This window comes from Eurosta solidaginis, chromosome 4, assembly GCF_040869045.1.
Source record: "Eurosta solidaginis isolate ZX-2024a chromosome 4, ASM4086904v1, whole genome shotgun sequence".
Taxonomy (NCBI): Eukaryota; Metazoa; Arthropoda; class Insecta; order Diptera; family Tephritidae; genus Eurosta; species Eurosta solidaginis.
The window spans coordinates 168217534-168238780 of NC_090322.1; the positions used below are offsets into that span (position 1 = coordinate 168217534).

Here is a 21247-nt window from a genome sequence, read left to right on the forward strand (position 1 = left end):
TTGAAGATATCATGATGAAATTTGGCAGGAACGTTACTACTATTACTATATATGTGCTAAATAAAAATTAGCAAAATTGAATTTTTAATTCAAATTTTAACAAAAAATTTAATATCTTTACTGTATATAAGTAAATTAAGTCAAAATTCAACTCCAGTAATGATATGATGCAACAAAATACAAAAATAAAAGAAATTTTCAAAATGGGTGTGGCTCCGCCCATTTTCATTTAGTTTGTCTAGAATACTTTTAATGCCATAGATTCTATGACAGTAACTGTTCTCTGTGAAAATGGGCGAAATCGGTGGAAGCCACGCCCAGTTTTTATACACAGTCCACCGTCTGTCCTTCCACTCGGCCGTTAACACAATAACTTGAGCAAAAACCGATATATCTTTACTAAACTTAGCCCACGTACTTATCTGAACTCACTTTATCTTGGTATAAAAAATGGCCGAAATTCGACCATAACCACGCCCACTTTATCGATATCGAAAATTACGAAAAATGAAAAAAATGCCATAATTCTATACCAAATACGAAAAAAGGGATGAAACATGGTAACTGGATTGGTTTATTGACACAAAATATAACTTTGGAAAAAACTTTGTAAAATGGGTGAGGCACCTACCATATTAAGTAGAAGAAAATGAAAAAGTTCTACAAGGCGAAATCAACAGCCCTTGGAATCTTGGCAGGAATACTGTTAGTGGTATTGCATATATAAATAAATTAGCAGTACCCGACAGATGATTTTCTGGATCACCTGGTCCACATTTTGGTCGATATCGCGAGAACGCCTTCACATATACATCTAAGGGCAACTCGCTTTTAAAACCCTCATTAATACCTTTAATTTGATATCCATATCGTACAAACACATTCTAGAGCCACCCCTGGCCCACCCTAATGGCGATATCTCGAAAAGGCGTCCACCTATAGACCTAATGCCCACTCCCTCTTAAAATGCTCAGTAACACCTTTCGTTTGATACCCATATCGTACAAACATTCTAGAGTCACCCCTGGCCCACCCTAAGGCGATATCTCGAAAAGGCGTCCACCTATAGACCTAATGTCCACTTCCTCTAAAAATGCTCAGTAACACCTTTCGTTTGATACCCATATCGTACAAACATTCTAGAGTCACCCCTGGCCCACCCTAATGGCGATATCTCGAAAAGGCGTCCACCTATAGACCTAATGCCCACTCCCTCTTAAAATGCTCAGTAACACCTTTCGTTTGATACCCATATCGCACAAACATTCTAGAGTCACCCCTGGCCCACCCTAATGGCGATATCTCGAAAAGGCGTCCACCTATAGACCTAATTCCCACTCCCTCTTAAAATGCTCAGTAACACCTTTCGTTTGATACCCATATCGTACAAACATTCTAGAGTCACCCTTGGTCCACCTTTATGGCGATATCTCCAAAAGGCGTCCACCTATAGAACTAAGGATTACTCCCTTTCTAAAGTACTCATTACCACCTTTCATATGATACCCATATCGTACAAACACATTCTAGAGTCACCTTGGCCCACCCTAATGGCGATATCTCGAAAAGGCGTCCACCTATAGAGCTAATGCCCACTCCCTCTTAAAATGCTCGGTAACACCTTTCGTTTGATACCCATATCGTACAAACATTCTAGAGTCACCCTTGTCCACCTTTATGGCGATATCTCGAAAAGGCGTCCACCTATAGAACTAAGGATTACTCCCGTTTACAATACTCATTACCACCTTTCATTTGATACCCATATCGTACAAACACATTCTAGAGTCACTCCTGGCCCACCCTAATGGCGATATCTCGAAAAGGCGTCCACCTATAGAACTAAGGATTACTCCCGTTTAAAATACTCATTACCACCTTTCATTTGATACCCATATCGTACAAACACATTCTAGAGTCACCTTGGCCCACCCTAATGGCGATATCTCGAAAAGGCGTCCACCTATAGAGCTAATGCCCACTCCCTCTTAAAATGCTCGGTAACACCTTTCGTTTGATACCCATATCGTACAAACATTCTAGAGTCACCCTTGTCCACCTTTATGGCGATATCTCGAAAAGGCGTCCACCTATAGAACTAAGGATTACTCCCGTTTAAAATACTCATTACCACCTTTCATTTGATACCCATATCGTACAAACACATCCTAGAGTCACCCCTGGCCCACCCTAATGACGATATCTCGAAAAGGCGTCCACCTATAGACCTCATGCCCACTCCCTCTTAAAATGCTCAGTAACACCTTTCGTTTGATACCCATATCGTACAAACATTCTAGAGTCACCCTTGGTCCACCTTTATGGCGATATCTCGAAAAGGCGTCCACCTATAGAACTAAGGATTACTCCCTTTTAAAATACTCATTACCATCTTTCATTTGATACCCATATCATACAAACACATTCTAGAATCACCCCTGGCCCACCCTAATGTCGATATCTCGAAAAGGCGTCCACCTATAGACCTCATGCCCACTCCCTCTTAAAATGCTCAGTAACACCTTTCGTTTGATACCCATATCGTACAAACATTCTAGAGTCACCCTTGGTCCACCTTTATGGCGATATCTCGAAAAGGCGTCCACCTATAGAACTAAGGATTACTCCCTTTTAAAATACTCATTACCATCTTTCATTTGATACCCATATCATACAAACACATTCTAGAGACACCCCTGGTCCCCCTTTATGGCGATATCTCGAAACGTCGTCCACCTATGGAACTAAGGATCACTCCTTTTCAAAATACTCATTAACAGCTTTCATTTGATACCCATATCGTACAAACATATTCTAGAGTCACCCCTGGTTCACCTTTATGGCGATTTCTCGAAAAGGCGTTCACCTATAGAACTAAAGCCCATTCCCTTTTAAAATACTCATTACCACCTTTCATTTGATACCCATATCGTACAAACACATTCTAGAGTCACCCCTGGTCCACCTTAATGGCGATATCTCGAAAAGGCGTCCACCGATAGACCTAAGGCCCACTCCCTTTTAAAATGCTCAGTAACACCTTTCATTTGATACCCATATCGTACAAACAAATTCTAGAGTCAGCCCTGGTCCACCTTTATGGCGATATCCCTAAATGGCGTCCATCCATAGAACTATGGCCTACTCTCTCTTAAAATACTCTTTAATACCTTCCATTTGATACACATGTCATACAACCACATTCCAGGGTTACCCTAGGTTCATTTTCCTACATGGTGATTTTCCTTATTTTGTATCTATAGCTCTCAACTGAGTATGTAATGTTCGGTTACACCCGAACTTAGCCTTCCTTACTTGTTTGTACTCAGTTACAAATTGTAAAAAATATTATTTTTCTTGTTCGTCATTTGTAAGTATTCTATTATATTCTTCCAAGCTTTACTCCCCGTTCTGCTGTGTCGTTAACTTCTTTTATATTTATAACAGTATTCTTAGCATTTTTATAGATGCATGTGTCCCCCCAGTATAGTGGATTTACCTCCAGAAATTGAGATGATATCCCAAACCGACCAAAAAAATCACTTGTATTTCCTGTTAAAAAATCGTGTAGTTCTTTTTCTATGAATTTATTGATTTCACTGGGCCTTAAGTGTAACCTCTTTAAATTTTCTGTTTCCTTGTCGCAGTTGTCTATGCTTTTGATTTTTTCCACAATCTTTTTCTTCGTGGTACAAGAGACGTCATCATCGAACAATGCCAATGCAATACATTATTCAGACAGGTACCTTAGGTGGTTACAAAACTTTTTTATTGCAATGTCAGATATTTTTTTATTAACATTTCTGTATTTATAAATTTCTTTAATAAAAGATAAGTATCTCTCAATGAGGATTGGTACAGTAAAACCAAAGCATGACATAGAATTGTATAATAAACGCGCATATACTTGCTATCGAATTCTCTTCATACTCCGTTAGTTTAAACTGTTCCCGAAATAAATAGATTTTTAAGCAATACAATGCCTTAGACATCCACCGAGCATGATGAGTGGGCTTTGGTACAAGAAACTTTATGCCATCACTAGCTCCTAGACATATAGACTTTAATTCCAATAATCCCCTATAGTCATCTCTTACTATTTTATTTTTCAACTATTCCTTAGAGGGGTTTTTAAAATAGTATCTCTGCTATCGCTTAAAAGTAATTTCAATTTGTTATTTTGTAGCAAATCTCTAAAACTATTTTTGTCGATGTTTTTGCAATTTTCTTGAAATCGCCGAAATAAGTGAACGTCCTTACTAGTATTTACTGGAAAATAACTCTCAGTACAACTTCATAAATATGATGACGACAAGGTAGATACAAAAGTTTTCGCTCAAGTTTTCTTCTAATAACGTTGCAGCTCTTTTTATAACGCCTGTGTTAACCGATGTCGTATCAAAACATCAAGCCACAATATCATCCTTCAGATCCCATTCAAATAACAGTTCATACAACGTATCAGCTATTTCCGAGCCTGTTGCAGGATATGATTTTAGAGCTCCTATTAACTTCTCACCATTCCTGTAAGTAACAACAACTGGAAGTCGTCTCACTTTTTCACGACCTGTTATTTCTGGAAGTGGTTTTCCATCCAATGGAAAGTGCCGCAATTTGTCTATTTAAAAAAACTTACTACTCAAAATTTGTTCATTCAGGAGCTGTATAGTTTTAATAAGAAAACGTCAAAGAAATTTTTTGTAGTTGTTTGCAATTTTAAAATATATATTTTCATTTCTATATACTTTTTTTTAAGTTTCTTGCGACATGCTTGTTGCAAGAACAAGTTGCAGTGCAGGCTTAAATTTGTTGTGGCATCACGCAGTAAATTTTCGTAGGGTTTAGAAATATGGAAGCCTGAAACACGAACTTGTAAAAAGTCATACATTTTCAGGAGTTCAAGCCCTTTGCGCCAACTCTAAATCTTTTTTCATTGACCTACAATTTTGTAGATATATATTCGTTTTTGAGATATTCGCATATTTTTAGGGGGTGAGATCAAGAATCCAAACAGTTGTTTTCCCTCCATACAACGAAGGGCCACCCTAATCTACATATGTACATGTAACTGTTCTGAAGTGAACTTTCCAAGTGAATTGCGTTGATGTGAAAGACACCGGCAACTTTCCAGCGCTCAAAGTTTGTCAGTCAAATTCGGCTCTAGATTGCGCTCAAGTGCGCCAAATTATTGTGTCAATCCGGAAAATAATTGTTAAATAATTTTTAATGTTAATTCATTTGTTAGTGTTAATTATATTTGTTCAAAAATTGTGTTTTTAATATTATTGTAAAAATATAAACATATATAAGAGATATTGTGTTAAAAGGACATTTTTATTTCGATTTGATTCAAAAAGTTGGGTGAAAGTGGAATTTATAACAACTCAATGTAAGTAAAAAGAAATTTTTTAATTTGAAAAAATAATATTAAAATATTATTAGTGCTGAACTTATTTCAGAATGGTTTTTTTTTTTAATCTAACCTCCAAATGCCGTTAAGTTTTTCTTTTGTTTTATATTAAGTTTTAATGCTAGGGGATTATCTAACCTCAAAATATTACCACACTCCACAAAACTCGCCCATGTGACATTGCTCATATTTCCCTAATTAAATATTTTTAGGATGCGTTTTCGACCGATCGTCTCCCTAATTCGTGCTGTGCTATTTATTTCTTAAAGTTTTTTTTTAACAATTTTAAAAATGCGCTGTCATGTTTCTGGGCAGAAAGTTTTTAAATCAGCCAATAAAGCCGTGTGATTTGTGCTTCAAAAACTTATGCCAATTGGCATCAAGTCTTTCTCTACCTCTTTTCCTGAAGGCAGTGCAGGAGATCTCGCTTTCTTTTGCTGCTGAATTTGTATATCAATAGAAACATTTTCTGCATCATAGCATTTTTATAAAACGAAGAGGGGAATTTGGATCCGAAATTAAAATATACACTTACTGAAATAATTCTACGTTCGGAAATTGTTCATGCCTACTATATTTTTTTTTTTTTTTCAAATTGTTAGATTACGATGATTTGATGTATTTGAAAAATAAAATTTTGTATGGAAAATCTTCAAGTCCAAGGTGTGCAAATGAAAATATCTAATATCAATGCTGCGGGCCATTTTTTTTTCTCAACGGAATATCACAGAGAGTAAAATTTTGCGTATGTGGTTTTCCTTGCATGCAAAAATGTGCTCAAGAACAATTTTTTTTTGCACGGTTTTTTTAACAATTTTAAAAATAGAAATTTATTTCACATAAATAAAAAAATCTTAAAGAGTTTTTAATTACAAGCAAATTGGTGTTTGAATTGTCAAAATCGGTGGAGCCTATCGGCTGCTAAGGCCCGCTAATACTCGCGATCTTCTCGACTTTCAATTCAGTCGCTGCATTGGCAATATTCTATACATTTCGGGGGTTTTTACTTGTGGTTTTGCGGACATTTTGGCTTGTGCTCCAGAAGAAATCGTAAGCTCTATATAAAACAGCAATGAAGCGAGAGAGAAGCTTGCGAGCCTTACGAGTAATTCTAGATTCGAGAATCTCGCGAGAAATCTCTTCTCGAACATGTTCGAGAAATCATTAGCTCTATTTAAAAACAGAATACATACATACTTTCGAAAATACTTTGAAATCGAAAGCTTACATTTTGGCACTCTTAAGCGCTGTACGCAGATCAAAAGCAAACATTCAAGAAAAATTTTGCATTTTTCTTGAGCATGAAAATAGCAGTAGGCACAAAATGTTGACATTTCACGATGCATGGCAATTTATACATGAATACCGCTTTTATACAAATAAAACAAAATTTATAAAACTTTTTGATACCATATCCGCCCACAGCCAAGCTCACGATCCGACACTGCGATATACATACATACATACATACGTCATTGGTAACACGGGTCAGCGACCATGATTCCAATGCATTATCAGAGCAACTAATTTAAGAGGCTTATAGAATCAATTTTTTTCGTTGATGACAGCAAGTACTTCGTCTTGTTCTATTTCACCGCAAGGTCTTACCTTTCGTCTTTTTAGCCAGGTTATAGAAGGCACGGTGGTAGTTTCTCTCTTCACCTCCTCTGCCGGATCGTCTTCGCTGGCGTTAGCAAAACAGTACTTGGCAGCGAAGTCTCTTTCCCACACATGACTACGACTTTTATTGTTCCGCTCTTCTTGACCAGAATCCATCGTATTTCCTGTAGGACATTAATGCAGGCAGCCGGTAGGTTAGGACAGTCAATAAAGACCTCACATAGACCGTAATACGGCAAGTGGTACTTGAAAAGTGTTCGGATATTCGAAGTATATAGCCTTAAATCATATTCCTTATAGGTTTGCCAAGGCGCATAATAAAATAATTGTCGAGTGGTCCTAAATGTAGCGGACAGGCATCTGTTTATATGCATAAAGGGAACCGAGATAGACGCCCTCCTGCAAGCGCACTTCTGGCTGGAAAGAAGTTGCAAACCTCAATTACCTCATATCACATCTAGCTTGTTCGCTTTCCCTAGAGAACACTAACCAGCACGACCACAACAAAAGCACTCTTTTCCTAGCACATCAGTTTCATTTTCCTACTTTAACTTTTTGTCCGTGCCATTTCGGTAAGACTCTGCCAAATCGAGTCAGCGGCTTTCCTACTATCTAGCCTTCCCTTTTGAAGTCTTCTTATTTGACCTCTCATTCTATTCTTCAAATTCTATTTATTGCCAGCTCGCCACATCCCTGACTGGCCCCACCATAATATTATTTCCAATTTCCCTTTCCAGTTCATCTAACAACACAATTTTTTATTTTCTCTCCTCACCTGCTTCTCTCATAATCTCCTCTCCTTAAATCTTCAGTTCAACCATTGTTCCTTTCCATCTCTGCCTGCGCAGTCATATCCTCTGCACATTTATTAATTATTCGACTCATTTATTTCTTTCGCTTTAGGGCAAAAACCCTATTTCTCCCGTTAGAAAATGTGCGCAAAAAACAATCACCTACCTTGTCTACATCTAGTAGCACCGCTTTCTGCATTGTTGTCGTATTGCTATTATTTCCAACTTTACTTACACACACTTCTGCTCATCCCATTTGTGGCACCGATCAATTTCAATGTCGAGATGGAAGTTGCATCTTACAGGAGAAGATGTGTGATGGACGTCGCGACTGTCCCGATAACTCGGACGAAGTGGATTGTGGTAAGATACCTCATAGATTTGATTTCCTCAGAGGGTCTTTTTATCGACTAACCAAATATTTGCAGAAAAGGAAATGTGCCACAAGCCGAATTGGTTTCAATGTGCCAAACCCAATGGACCCTGTTTGGCGTCGGAGCTTATTTGTAATGGCGTCGAAAATTGTCCAGGTGGTGAAGATGAATTAGACTGTGTGATTTCGTCGTCTCGTGCTTCGAAGTGGATGAGTGTTAGCAGTGGTAGGATGGCTTCGAAAAGTACAGACGTCGGCACAGGCGGCTGGCATGAGACAAAACGCAATTGTAGCGCATACGAGTATAGCTGTCGCACCGATCATACTTGTATACCGTTAGATTTTATGTGCGATGGTAAGAGTGATTGTCATGATCGTTCCGATGAGTTGGATGGTTGCGAAGGCGCGAAGATCAGCTGTCCGGGGTTTTTCTGCAATAATAAAAAATGCTTGCAAAGCAAGAAATGGATTTGTGATGGCGTGGATGATTGTGGTGATGGCAGTGATGAGCACAGATGCGGTGAGTAACTAGAAGATTTATTGTGCTAGGACCGATTTTATTTAATCTAATATTTCCAGGCGTCAATTGCACATTGGAGCAGGGCAAGTTCCTTTGTCACGACAATTCGAGTTGTCTCTCCCTAGATTCGGCCTGCAATGGTAAAAAAGAATGTGCCGATGACAGTGATGAATCTCATCAGTGTAGTTCCTCGATTAATAGTTGTAGCACAAAAGTATGCCCACCAGCATCGACGTGTAAAATGTTACCAGATCGGGGTGCTGAATGTATTTGCCCCGCAGGTTATCGTATGTCCATGTTGGAGAATGCCTGTAGGGATATCGACGAATGTGTGGAAATTTATGGACTATGCTCGCATGGTTGCCAGAATACTCGTGGTTCATATCGTTGTACTTGCGATGTAGGTTACGTTCTGAGGGCTGATAATAGCACTTGTGAGGCGTATGGTGGTGATCCGCTTCTGCTCTACACCACTCAAATAGCTGTTATGGGGGTGCATTTACGTAATAAACTGGTCTATACAGTGGCAAAGAATTTAACCAAAGTTATTGGTGTTGCCTTTGATGGGAAAAATATCTATTGGACGAATATACAAAATGAAGCGGAAAGTATTGTGAAGGCAAATGCTGATGGCACAAATCCGGAAATATTGCTTACATCCGGCTTGGATGCACCCGAAGATATGGCTGTCGATTGGTTAACGGGTAAGTTGTTATAAAAATTATTTTTTGAGTTTGTATGGTGGTATCCCAAGACACTGTCACGCGGATCTCCTGTCTCAGATGAATACTTGTGAACTGGACTGTGTAGAATTTTGAGTTCCGCTGACCACCTGTGGTCTACATGTGGGGCTTGAGTCAGCTATGCACACGCTGGGAAAACACTACCTCTTACTGGATAGCGCATTCGTTCTGATCGGAAGTGGATGGCAGGGGGCCACCGAAACAATTTGTTTTCACTAACACTCATTTATCCTCGGCTATTCCGGCTATAGCGGTTATCTGTCCAATGGAAGCCCTTGCGATGCATCGCAATGTACTGGCACACCTTTTCTGCTGCAGCAGCATGAACGCTAACGAGGTGGAATCTTAGAGTTACTCCATCTTATATTGTCCAACTAAAACTAGGCGAAAGTACTTGGGTTTCGACTTACGAATATATCAGAGTTTTTTATCCCAGATCGACATAAGTTTCCTTGATTTGAATGATGAATGATATTCACCAAATAGGCACTTAAAGGTCGGTCAGCTATCGTTTAATGTCGAAGGAGCGCAGAAGTCCTTGAAATGGGTCCTATCTCTCAACACGCCCTCATTTTGACTAATAACACATGGGAAGATTTGATTTTCGTACTTTAGAGTTCCCAGAATTCTGCAGTCTTCAGTGATACGAAAGTTATTTGAAGGGATACCTCATGATGTAGTTGCAATCTTCCTAGGACGGAAGCTTACGGCACTTCTTTGATTTGAATGATGGGCAAATAAGCACTTAAAAGGTCGGTCAGCTATCGTTTGATGCCGAAGGAACGCAGAAGTGTTTGAAACGGGGTCCTCTCTCAGCACATGCGAGGATTTATTTGTATTACTTCAGAGTTCCCAGAAGTCTGTAGTCTTCAGTGATACGAAAGTCATTTGAATACGATACATCATGGTCTAGTTGCAATCTGTCTAGAGCGGAGGAAAGCGAATGCCGTATTAGAATTAAAAAACTTGAAAGCCCGTCAGAACTCTCGAAAAATTGTATTCAAGGGTATTGAACCTGGTAACCTTTCCAAATATTTAAACTCAACAGGTTGGATTAAGTGCCACATGATTTTCACCCTATTCGTCACTCATTTACCGACAGTTATCAGTGGGTGTTGGTTGACCGTTTATCCTCTTTTCCGTCTGGGTGAATGTACTTCAAGGGCTCAGATTTGTGGATGTTATTGAAGGTCCGCCTGAACATTCATTTGCTAGCTATTTTCATTATACCTCCATTATGAAGATGCCGTTCAGAGTCGGCGTAAAACGTGTAGATCCCGTCCTGCCATTTTGTAGGAAAAATAAAAATAGCATGTGGTTGCGCTGATTCGCTAGGCTAGGAACTTCACCCAGGAGACTGGGTTGGCTTAAAATGATCGTGCCGACTGGTGCAAGTATCCATTTACCCAAAATTTTTTGTTTAAAGTGGGAGGTAGGAATCCTTACAAGTAAATCATGCACTAAAGTTCATAACTTGGTTTAGTTCTGTACACCATTGTCAACATGGTAAGCACCTGAAGAGTTTCTACTTCAAATTTTCCAAAGACCTTCCTATCTACACTAATCAATGCCGTCCCTGACTGCTAGCCATACATATGGGCAGATATGTTGTCAGACTTATGGAGTGTTGAGAGAAGACCTTTGACTGCTAAGTCCGTTATGTCTAAAATGGTAGTTAAATGTTCGACTTTCGCTTGATTTAATAAGTCCTACAGTAAATAAAGGACGGAGCCTAAATAAGAAATTGCAATTTCCCAGAAAGTCCTTTCTATTAACTCCACTTTCGGTTTATACAAAACTTTTTGGTTCTCCATAGGAAATATATACTTCTCTGACAATACAATGCACCACATTGCCGTCTGCTCAAATGAAGGACTCTACTGCACCGCACTTATCACAGTTGACGTACATCAACCGCGAGGTGTCGCACTTTGGCCACAGCGCGGACAAATGTTCTGGACGGATTGGGGTATTAAACCGATGATTGCGCGTGCCTCCATGGATGGCAGCAACTCACTAACGCTAGTTACGGAAAACATACATTGGCCCAACGGAATTGCATTGGATATGCACAATGAACGCATCTATTGGGTTGACGCTAAATTGGCCACAATGGAAAGTACACGACCTGATGGCACCGATCGTCGACGAATACTCGAAGGTATAATGAAACATCCATATGGTCTGGATATATTTGAAGAGAATATCTATTGGTCTGATTGGGGCACGAAGAGTGTGCATAAATGTCATAAATTTACTGGTAAAGGACATCAGATTGTGACTAAGGATCGCACGATCTATGCAGTACATATTTATCATACAGCGAAGCAACCGAAAATTGATCATGCGTGCATGCGTATGCGTTGCTCTCACTTATGCTTGCTCAGCGAGGGGGGGCGGTCTACATGTGCTTGTCCCGATGGTATGCAATTGGGTGCGGATCGTATGCGTTGTATTAAGACACATAAAAAACAGAGGCTTTTTATTGCTTTGAAAAATTCATTGCTAGAAATGGATCATACGAAATTTGGACGGCATACGATCTTGCAAACGCATCATCTGCCGATTTATATAAGTCAAATGGCGTATAATAATGTTAATGGCAAATTGATCATAGCTGATAATATACAACGTACGATTTTTGAGTATGATCTACTCACGGCTCATATTTCAGTGTTGACACGAGATAATATTGGTAATATAACGTCGATTGAGTTTGGTGAGTATTGCAAAATTTAAGAAAATATTAATTATATTTAAATTTATATCTTTCCATCATTGCCATCGCCCCCAGATTACCTCTCACACAATATATACTGGACAGATGCGGAACGCCATGTGGTAGAAGTTTACTCACTGCAGACAAGTCATCGCGCTATAGTAAGCTTTTTCGCTGGTTTAGAAGTACCTATTGCGCTCGCTATCATACCTGAGGACGGGTAAGCTTATCAAAACATTAATTAATGATCCTTTCCAAATAAATATTTCATCTTCCCCTTTTTCTTAGCATTATGTTTGTTGCACTGCGCACACGCAAATATGTACACATCGATCAGCTGCCACTCTGCGGCAATGGACCGCACACTCACGCTTTTGAGGATGAACTGGGCGATGATGACTTCCATTTTGCAATCGATTATGAAACTAAAACTCTTTATTGGTCTGACACCGAGCTTGGTCGCATCTCTTTTACCGATTATCGCAACCTCCAGGATTATACGTTCCGTAAACGTCTCAAGCGTCCTTATGCCCTCGCGCTGATCGAAGATGATCTTTTTTGGTCAGAGTTGCACTCCTCAACTATATATTGGACTCATAAAAATAATATGGGCACTGTGAAACGTGTTGAAATTCAAATAGCTCAACCCACTTATGCGCATATATTACCTGCACGCATTCCCCTCACGGCCAGTCGACCAGTTTCGCTTCTAGAGCATCCCTGTCAACATGAGAATGGTGGTTGTTCACATATTTGCGTAACGGTTGCACAGTTTAGCAAAGCGTGTTTATGCCCGGCAGGACTTGTTTTCCGTGATATGACCAATACTACCTGCATTGAGTCGTTGGATTGCGAATTCCGTTGCCGCTCAGGTGAGTGTTTGACGCAATCGCGTCGCTGCAATGGACGTAAAGATTGTCCGGATGGCTCTGATGAATTGGGTTGCGATCCGGCTAGCACGAAGCGTCACAAAGTTATATGTGCGATTGGAGAGTTCATGTGTCATGATTCGACACAATGTGTTAAGAAAAGTTTGCGCTGCGATGGACGCAAGGACTGTCATGATGGTTCGGATGAGACACACTGCGTCAAATTCGGTTTGTATTTTGGTTGATTTTGTAAATGCGTCTTTAATTTATGTACCACATGAATTTCCTTTTTAGACAAAGATAAACGTTGTCACAGTCATCAGCATGCCTGCGATAACGGTAACTGCGTAGATATGAGTGTCGTTTGCGATGGCTCTGACGACTGTGGTGATCATTCGGATGAAACGAACTGTAAATCTAATGTTAAGGAGACCACGGGCGATTTGCCCGTTTGCGCAGCGGATATGTTTCAATGCAACACGGGTACATGCATCGCACAAAGCTGGGAATGCGATGGGAAGCTAGATTGTACGGACGGTTCAGATGAGCACGAAAAATGTGGTAAGTATAGCTTGGATTCTAAAGAGGAGGACGGGCTGGTGTGGAAGTGTTTCTATTTTCAGAACACACCCATCGAACTGAAAAAATTATGTTTGCCCTATATAGATAGTTTTTGGGGAGTATTATCGATGTAGATGATCCTTTGCCGAATATAAATCGGGTACGTTCCGGTAACAAGCACTAATAAGGTACTAGCCCAACCATCTCGGGACTGATTTAATATGACTACATTGAACCTTCTAGACCATCCCTCCTCCCACCTCCTAAGTCCATGAGGAACGTGGGGTCGCCAGAGCATCGCCGGTCAAATATGCTTATTATGCATGCATATTTGTAACCGGATTCGCCTCCCGTGGGTGATGTTAACAATTGGGTTGCGGAAGCTATGAATTGCGCTTATAGACCCCTTGAATCCAGAAATTTTGAGTGCAAGTTAGTAGTGGGCGTGTGGCAGAGTGTACGAAGAGTATAGGAATAGAAAGAAGAACGAGAAGAAAAGGGATCAGAGGGTAATTTAAATGTAGGCACGCTATTTTTCGGCAGGATAACGTGTGTTTGGCATGCTGGTCAAATCTGGCAGTTAAGCCTTTCAAAAAACAGACTGTATTCCAAAGAGGTGATCCGCATGACAACCGCTCGAACACATATGTTTGGAGGCTAGGACTTTAATAGCGGCTTGACTGCCCAAGTACAGAGAAAACTTCCCCACTCATGGTGCACCGGATAGCATCCGTCCACCCCATCCTTATTAATGGCGACATCAGAAAATAAAGAAGGTGCGATGCTTGGGAATCCTAAATTTCCCGCGCCCCTGACAGGTTGCGGTATGTGCTGGATGCATATTACTTAGGTGGTATTGGTGAGAGCTCCTAGGCCCTTTATTTCAAAACTGTTGCATCTGGTGGATTTTCGTGTCAATGGAAAAATGAACAGCTGCTCCTGCAATATCCTAGGTAGTCCATTCAGTGTTCAGTAACGTGCTTAGTTGCTCATAATCATTCTTTTTAACATCTTCCAATTTGAAGTCTATCTTTCAATAAAGGTCTGAACTAGACTATGGATTACCTAAATTGTAGACCACTCTGTATTTTGCGTATCTTTTAAAGCTTCTCGAAAACATTTCATTACGCATTTTCAATATACGACAGTTTTAGAGTTTCTTAGATATTGTTAGCTGCCCTATCGTATTTCCGACCAATAGATTAAAGTTATTTTCACGTTTCAATGCAAACAAAAAAAAGAGAGGTAATCAGCAGAAGCCATGCTCTTGTTATTCGAACTCTGAACGGTCGGATCTATTTGGACAGGCTTTGATAAAGTTCTTAGGTGGCATTTCTGACTTCACGACAGCATCAAATGTCACCGAAAGCTGGTTTTATGTGACTATAGTTCCTCCTGAGATATTTTTGTATATTGGACCCAAAAAACTCGAAACTAATAGTTCTTTCTTTTAATTTGCTCTATCCCCCTAGGAACCAAAGAATGTCCCACCGATATGCATAAATGTATGCTCCGCCAGTGTATTGATCGACGTCTGGTATGCGATGGCAACAATGACTGCGGCGACTATTCAGATGAAATTAATTGTGACTTCACCACGGGCAAGCAACGCAATCTAACCTGCAGCGCCTCAGATCATACCATGTACCAATGTCGGAGCGATCCAAGTATTTGTCTAGAGTTGAGTGCACGTTGCAATGGTACAGCCGAATGTCCACGCGGTGAGGATGAGGAAAAATGTGGTGTGGTATGCAGTATTTATGAATTTCAATGCGAATCAAACAACGAATGCATACGTAAGGAATTCCGTTGCGATCGCGATAATGATTGTGCTGATGGTTCAGATGAAAAGAATTGTGAACATTACAAAAATACCACAATATCTACCGGCATAACCAAGTCCAAACTAAATGAACGAGCTTGTGGACCGAATATGTTCGATTGCAAGGATGGCCAATGTGTGGAAATGTCTCGTGTATGTAATAATTTCGAAGATTGTGACAGTGGCGCCGATGAGGGACCACTCTGTGAAACAGCATGTAGTCCGGCAACAAGTCGACGAATTTGTATGCATAAATGTCGTCCCACGCCAATTGGTGCCGTATGCTCATGCTTTCCAGGCTATTATTTGGATACAGATCAGCGTACGTGCATAGATGTGAATGAATGCGAGGAGAGTGAGCCGTGTGCTCAAATATGTGAGAATACACATGGTTCGTATCGTTGTCAATGTTATCCAGATTTTATGCTGCGTCCCGATAAGACTACTTGCAAGTCCATTGAAAGTCAATCGGCTTTAATGTTTTCCACCTACAATGAAGTGCGTAGCATGACTGAGCAACCGATAACATTGCGTGTCGCATGGGCTGTTAATGATACGAAGATTGCAGGTTTTGATTTGAATATACGTAAAAGGGAGGCTTACTTTACTACGGATGTCGAGAATGTGTTGTATAAGGTGGATATGGAGAAGGGTGAGGTGATAGCTGGTTTACGTGTGCAGACTCCCACTAAAGTGGCCGTCGACTGGATTACAGGTAGGTCAAATATTTGCGTAACTTTGAACTTTTTTCTAAGTACACCTTTTCCAATTGTAATTGGGAAAGCAAAAGCATTTTAGAAAAGTGCGACTCAAACAAAGGCAACTTTACCAGAAACCAATAATTGTTGGCATTTTGAGAAGAGTTTCGCCGGCCTCTTTTCGGTAACAACCGATACCTAAAAGCTATTCTACTATTATCGGCCTATTACGATATAAAGCCCTTATCGTCGAGTCATCAGCTCCTTATAGGTTTCTTTGTTTTTGTTAGCGACGGTTAACAGAAGGTCATCCTAATCATTATTTTAGATTGAAGTTTTTTCGGTACCATTTCATAATAGCCATCGTTAACAAATCGATAACACGTCAATAAAAACTTGGTAACACATCAATAACAAATCGATAAAAAAATCGACAACCTTTCGTTAATAAATTTAATTTTCGATGACAAATTTTTTGACAATTTTTTGAAAACAAGTCGATAAATTTATGATAACAAATCGATAAAGCTGATAGCAAAATGATATCACGACGACAAATCTATAGATAATATATCGCTATTTTTTGGATAAATAACCGATGACAAATATACAATTTTTTAAAAGCAATTCCATAACTTTATCATAACAAATATATAACGCTGATATAAAAATGATGACATCACGACAGCAAATCGATATATTTTAGGTAATATATCGATAATTTTTCGATAAATAACAAATAACTTTTTGATAATAAATCGATAACCTTTTGTTAACGTATCGAAAGCTATTTGGTAACATATCGATAACTTTTCGATTACTTTCTGATAACATATCGATAAGTAATGGATAATTGCTTGATAGCAAGTCGATAACTAGTCGAAAAAAATCTATATCCTTTGTTTTCGGTAACATGTCGCTTATTTACTTCATAACTCAAAAAACACAATTTTCCAGGAGAACCATTCAAAGATTTTAACTGCCATATGTTGCGCATATAAAGGCATATTTACATTTTTATAGCACGTGGTAAATTTTTAACTGATCACAAAGATTTTTTTATACTACATAGATCATGATATTGGGTACGTTTATATGTTATTAACTCAAAAGTCATGTTTCTTGAGTTATGACAATATTGAAGTAAATGAGCGATATGTATGTGTATATAACTCTTCAATAACAAATGTTGTTGTTGTTGTAGCAGTGCTTCGCCCCACCTAATAGGTGCGACCAATCACAAATTGTTATCAATATCCTCTAATGGGAGTCCAAGCAAACTTGCTGTTTCAACAGGGGTAGACCATAATGAAAGGGGTGTTAGAGGCGTTGGTTCCACATTACAATTAAAGAGATGGTTGGTATCATGTGGGGACACAATAACAAATCGATAACTTGTTTGCACCTCGTCGATAACACACCGATAACCAACCTTTCCTTGCCTTTCGGTTTTCTTACCTTGGCTTGCCTTGCGTTGTTCAAACATTATGCTACAGTGTAGTGACTACACTTACGCTTACACTCTATATTCCCTCATATAGAATATAACTTGCAAAGAATACGCTAAGATGTCAGGGGCTAGGACTTATAGTATAACTCCGTCCTCTTGACAAATACTAGAAGTCTTCTAGGACCTAGCTTAATTGATGCCTCGATATCTGGCTCTACTGCCCCTAATAGCTAGAGCCTTGATCTGGCGAGCGCAGTACACGAACGCAGAAGCTCAGAAATATTTTAGGAATATTTGTCAGCTGTTCCGAAATAGACTTGTCCTTTTCTGAAATACAGTTGGAAAAAGTGTAGTACTGAACCTCCCTAGTGCGTACATGCATAAAGTTCAGTTCGGCACGTACTTAATCTGTTCACGAATATATGTAGTATATTATTATGTACATTTTCTTTTCCAGATAACGTTTATGTCATTACCCGCGCCGCTCAATACGGCATACACGTTTGTTCATTCCATGCGAAAATGTGTGGACGCATAGTTACATCACTTCCCCGCGACACCATACGAACACTGGCCATAGATGCACTAAAGCGACGCCTCTTCTATGTTACTGTACGCTCGCACTCCTTCAACTTACCCCTTTCAGAGGTGAACATGGTTCACTTAGATGGTAAAAAACGTGAGACGTTGTTAGTTAAACAGGGTGGCTACATCACGGCTTTGGCTTGTGATCCCTACAAGCGTCAACTGTACTTTGTCGATATGCATACGAAAACATTACAAGTGATGGATTATAAAACGAAGACGAAGCCTATACCGCGCACCATAATACAAAAGGGTAATGTAGTAATGCATCCATCCGGTCTAACGATTTATGAAAATCAGGCGTTCATTGTGAATATTGGCTCTAAGGAAGCTATTAATTGCCAACTATTTGGTGCACGTGATTGCAAAGCTTTCAACTTGAATATTCTAAATGCGGAAGATGTAGTTGTAGATGGCGCCACACGTCAACCGCTGGCAACAAATCCATGCGATATGGCCAAATGTCATGGTATGTGCGTGCAAGCTGATTATGGTTACGAGTGTATGTGTGGCGATGTGATTGTGAACGAAAATGTACATTGTCCGAAGAGCACACATAATGAGATTTTGTCCAGTGCTATTCAGCAGATTGATGAATATGAGTCTACTTCACATGCTGCAATTACAACCATTTTGGTTCTCATATTTTTGATAATGCTTTGCGCCGGTGTTGGGTACTTTTACTTACGTCGTGTGTCCCAAGGTCATGGCAATTTCAATATAAACCTGCATTTCCAGAATCCGTTATCTTCATTCAACAACGCTACCAAGTCTATGGGGAGCACGCAGCAACAAAGTGGCATCAGCAGCACAACCGCCACTTTTGATGGAGACACAAATAGCGGAAGAAGTAGCGACAATATCGTGGCAGGAATCGAGAGGAGGAAATATGTTCCGCCGATTTATAGATTTTTGCCAAGCACGGGGCGGGGTTCGTTGTCGGGTGCGGAAGTTCTTCTCGAAGCGTCAGCGGTAAGTTTTGCGAAGTTATACTTGATATCTCATTCCTCACTATCTACCAACAAAGTGAGCCAGTGTTCTCAGTTCTGAACGGATCCCAGCGGACAATTGACTTGAATATACCACCCAAAGTAATGGAATCTTAAAATAGGTAGATTGACGACCTTTTAGCCTTCCAAAAAGATCTACCTACCTGGGAAGTTTGCTCGGAAAAGACGCGAATGTCGTGATTTGTTGGATGGTTAAAACCGTATCAATAATAGCGTGTGTTTCTAGTTATCGAGCCTTTGTCTCATCCTCAACTCACTGTAGCTTTCGGAAACTGCTTTCGCTGCATTGCTTGTCTCCTATTGCAATGGAGCATTATTCGCTATAACAAGTGTTTCTTGATGGACGTCGGCATATAATCAGTTTTGCAGTGGTGGTATAGAGCGCGCCAAAGATATGATCCTACCATTCATCGCTGAGTTTACTTGTGCTCTCGAAGTGAAGGCGTTTGAGTGGGGTTTCGGTAAGCGCTTTCTGACACAATCGGGTGTGGGTGAATCTTGTTTAGAATGAAGTTAAAGCCTATTATTTGATATGACCAACCAAAAAGTCGATCAGCTTCAACCTAACTACCCCTAGCGGGTTAGTGAGCTAAGAATATTCGCGCGGTAGTCATGTCCGTCATAAGAAGCGACTAAAATCCATACACCTAGAAGGTTCGACATGGTCTTATCAAATCGTTCCCGACATGGTCATGCTAATTTCCGGAAAGAACTTGTCAATATTCGGCAAAGGACCATTATCATCGATAATACTCCCCAAAACCTTCGAGGAGTGTCTATCGCTACAAGAAGAAAAATATCAGCCTAAGTCCCCTAGATGAGGTTTCAATGTAGAATCTCAATTTTCAGACTATGAGGCAAAATACATCTTGTTTGCTCATTCTGGAGTTGAAGTTACAAGGCTTAACTTTTATATAATTTCGGAGGCAGTTCTCATATGCGTTCCAAACGCTCATAGAATGAGTTCGTTCTACATTACCCTTGTCTTCCGTCGCAGTATAAACGTAGATCAATGAAATGTTGAATAACCTTGCCTCCTTCCTCCGGCATTTCTTTTTTTTAGGTGCAAACAAAAAATAGCTCAGACGAGCTGCACTTTAAGTATACTCAGGTTGTATGTATAGCCTTTTTAAAATGTTTCCTCATAATAAACTTTTTTACAGCCGCCCGACCAAACAGAGCGGTTGGCGCCAACTGAACGGACATCCCAAGAATTGGTGGAGTCAGAATTTCTATACACCACCAGTAGTACAATCCGAGTTCATGATGATGATGATGTTGCCGGATCGAAATTTGCCACCTAGATAATCTTTAAAACCCTATAAACATTAAAAATTATTTTTGTAATTAGATAATTAATATCTTTGCATGTATGTAATTATATATTTTCTGTATTTATAAATGTGAATATGTATGCAAATAAGAGATGTAATTTATATGTACGTATGTTAGTATTAGGTGTTAAGAAGGGTATTTTGTAATTATTTAATTTAAGAACATCAGTTCGAAATAAGCAGTAAATTTATATATATTAATATATGTATGTACATATTTATGCATTTGCGAATAGGTCGATTGATTGGTTGGTTGATTGGTTGCTTTAAAATAATTAATATGTACATAGATCCTCAAGGCCACAATGCTAAATTGTATATTGTATGTACTTCTGTCACTACTGTTATGTTGTTTCTAAAATAAAATAAAAGAATAATTATCATAACAGTGTTCTATATTGAAAGAGAAGGACCACTGTAAAGCTGGTCGAAGATGCCAACGCAAACCAGAGCAGCTCAAGATTTTCCCCGACCAAGGGCTGTCATTTCAGTGTAACCCCATTTAATTTGTTGCTGGTTTTTCGCTTTACTTGTTGTTGTTGTTTGGTGGTGTTGTTGTTGTTTGGTGGTGTTGTTGTTGTAGCAGTGCTTTTCCACAACCAATAGGTGCGATCACTCACAAATCGGACCAAAGAGTTAAAGGCGTTGGTTTCACATTGCAACTGAAAAGATGATTGACGTCATGTGTACCCATTACACTGGGTATGTCGAGATTGATGCTGGGTAAGTAAAAGTTCAAGTT

At 39.5% G+C, this 21247-nt stretch overlaps 1 protein-coding gene across 3 annotated transcripts; it reads left to right on the forward strand.

Moving 5' to 3' along the window:
- Positions 1-5133: 5133 nt before the first annotated feature.
- Positions 5134-20891, forward strand: yl (Putative vitellogenin receptor yl). Of its 3 annotated transcripts, XM_067783701.1 has the most exons (13): positions 5134-5389; positions 7934-8184; positions 8250-8714; positions 8774-9418; positions 11274-12176; positions 12252-12396; positions 12465-13273; positions 13340-13606; positions 15079-16143; positions 18034-18835; positions 18900-19133; positions 20235-20282; positions 20335-20891. In XM_067783701.1, coding segments are annotated over exons 1-13 (5781 nt in total). In that variant the 5' UTR covers positions 5134-5387; the 3' UTR covers positions 20480-20891. The 3 variants fall into 3 exon arrangements, with proteins under 3 accessions (XP_067639802.1, XP_067639800.1, XP_067639801.1); XM_067783699.1 differs by having other exon boundaries at positions 18034-19133; XM_067783700.1 differs by lacking the exon at positions 20235-20282 and having other exon boundaries at positions 5135-5389; positions 18034-19133.
- The last annotated feature ends 356 nt before the right edge of the window (positions 20892-21247 follow it).

Coding starts and splice junctions, on each gene's coding strand:
- yl (XM_067783699.1), top strand. Junction 12,397..12,464: donor GCTATCATACCTGAGGACGG/GTAAGCTTATCA, acceptor CCTTTTTCTTAG/CATTATGTTTGTTGCACTGC. Junction 13,274..13,339: donor GACACACTGCGTCAAATTCG/GTTTGTATTTTG, acceptor TTTCCTTTTTAG/ACAAAGATAAACGTTGTCAC.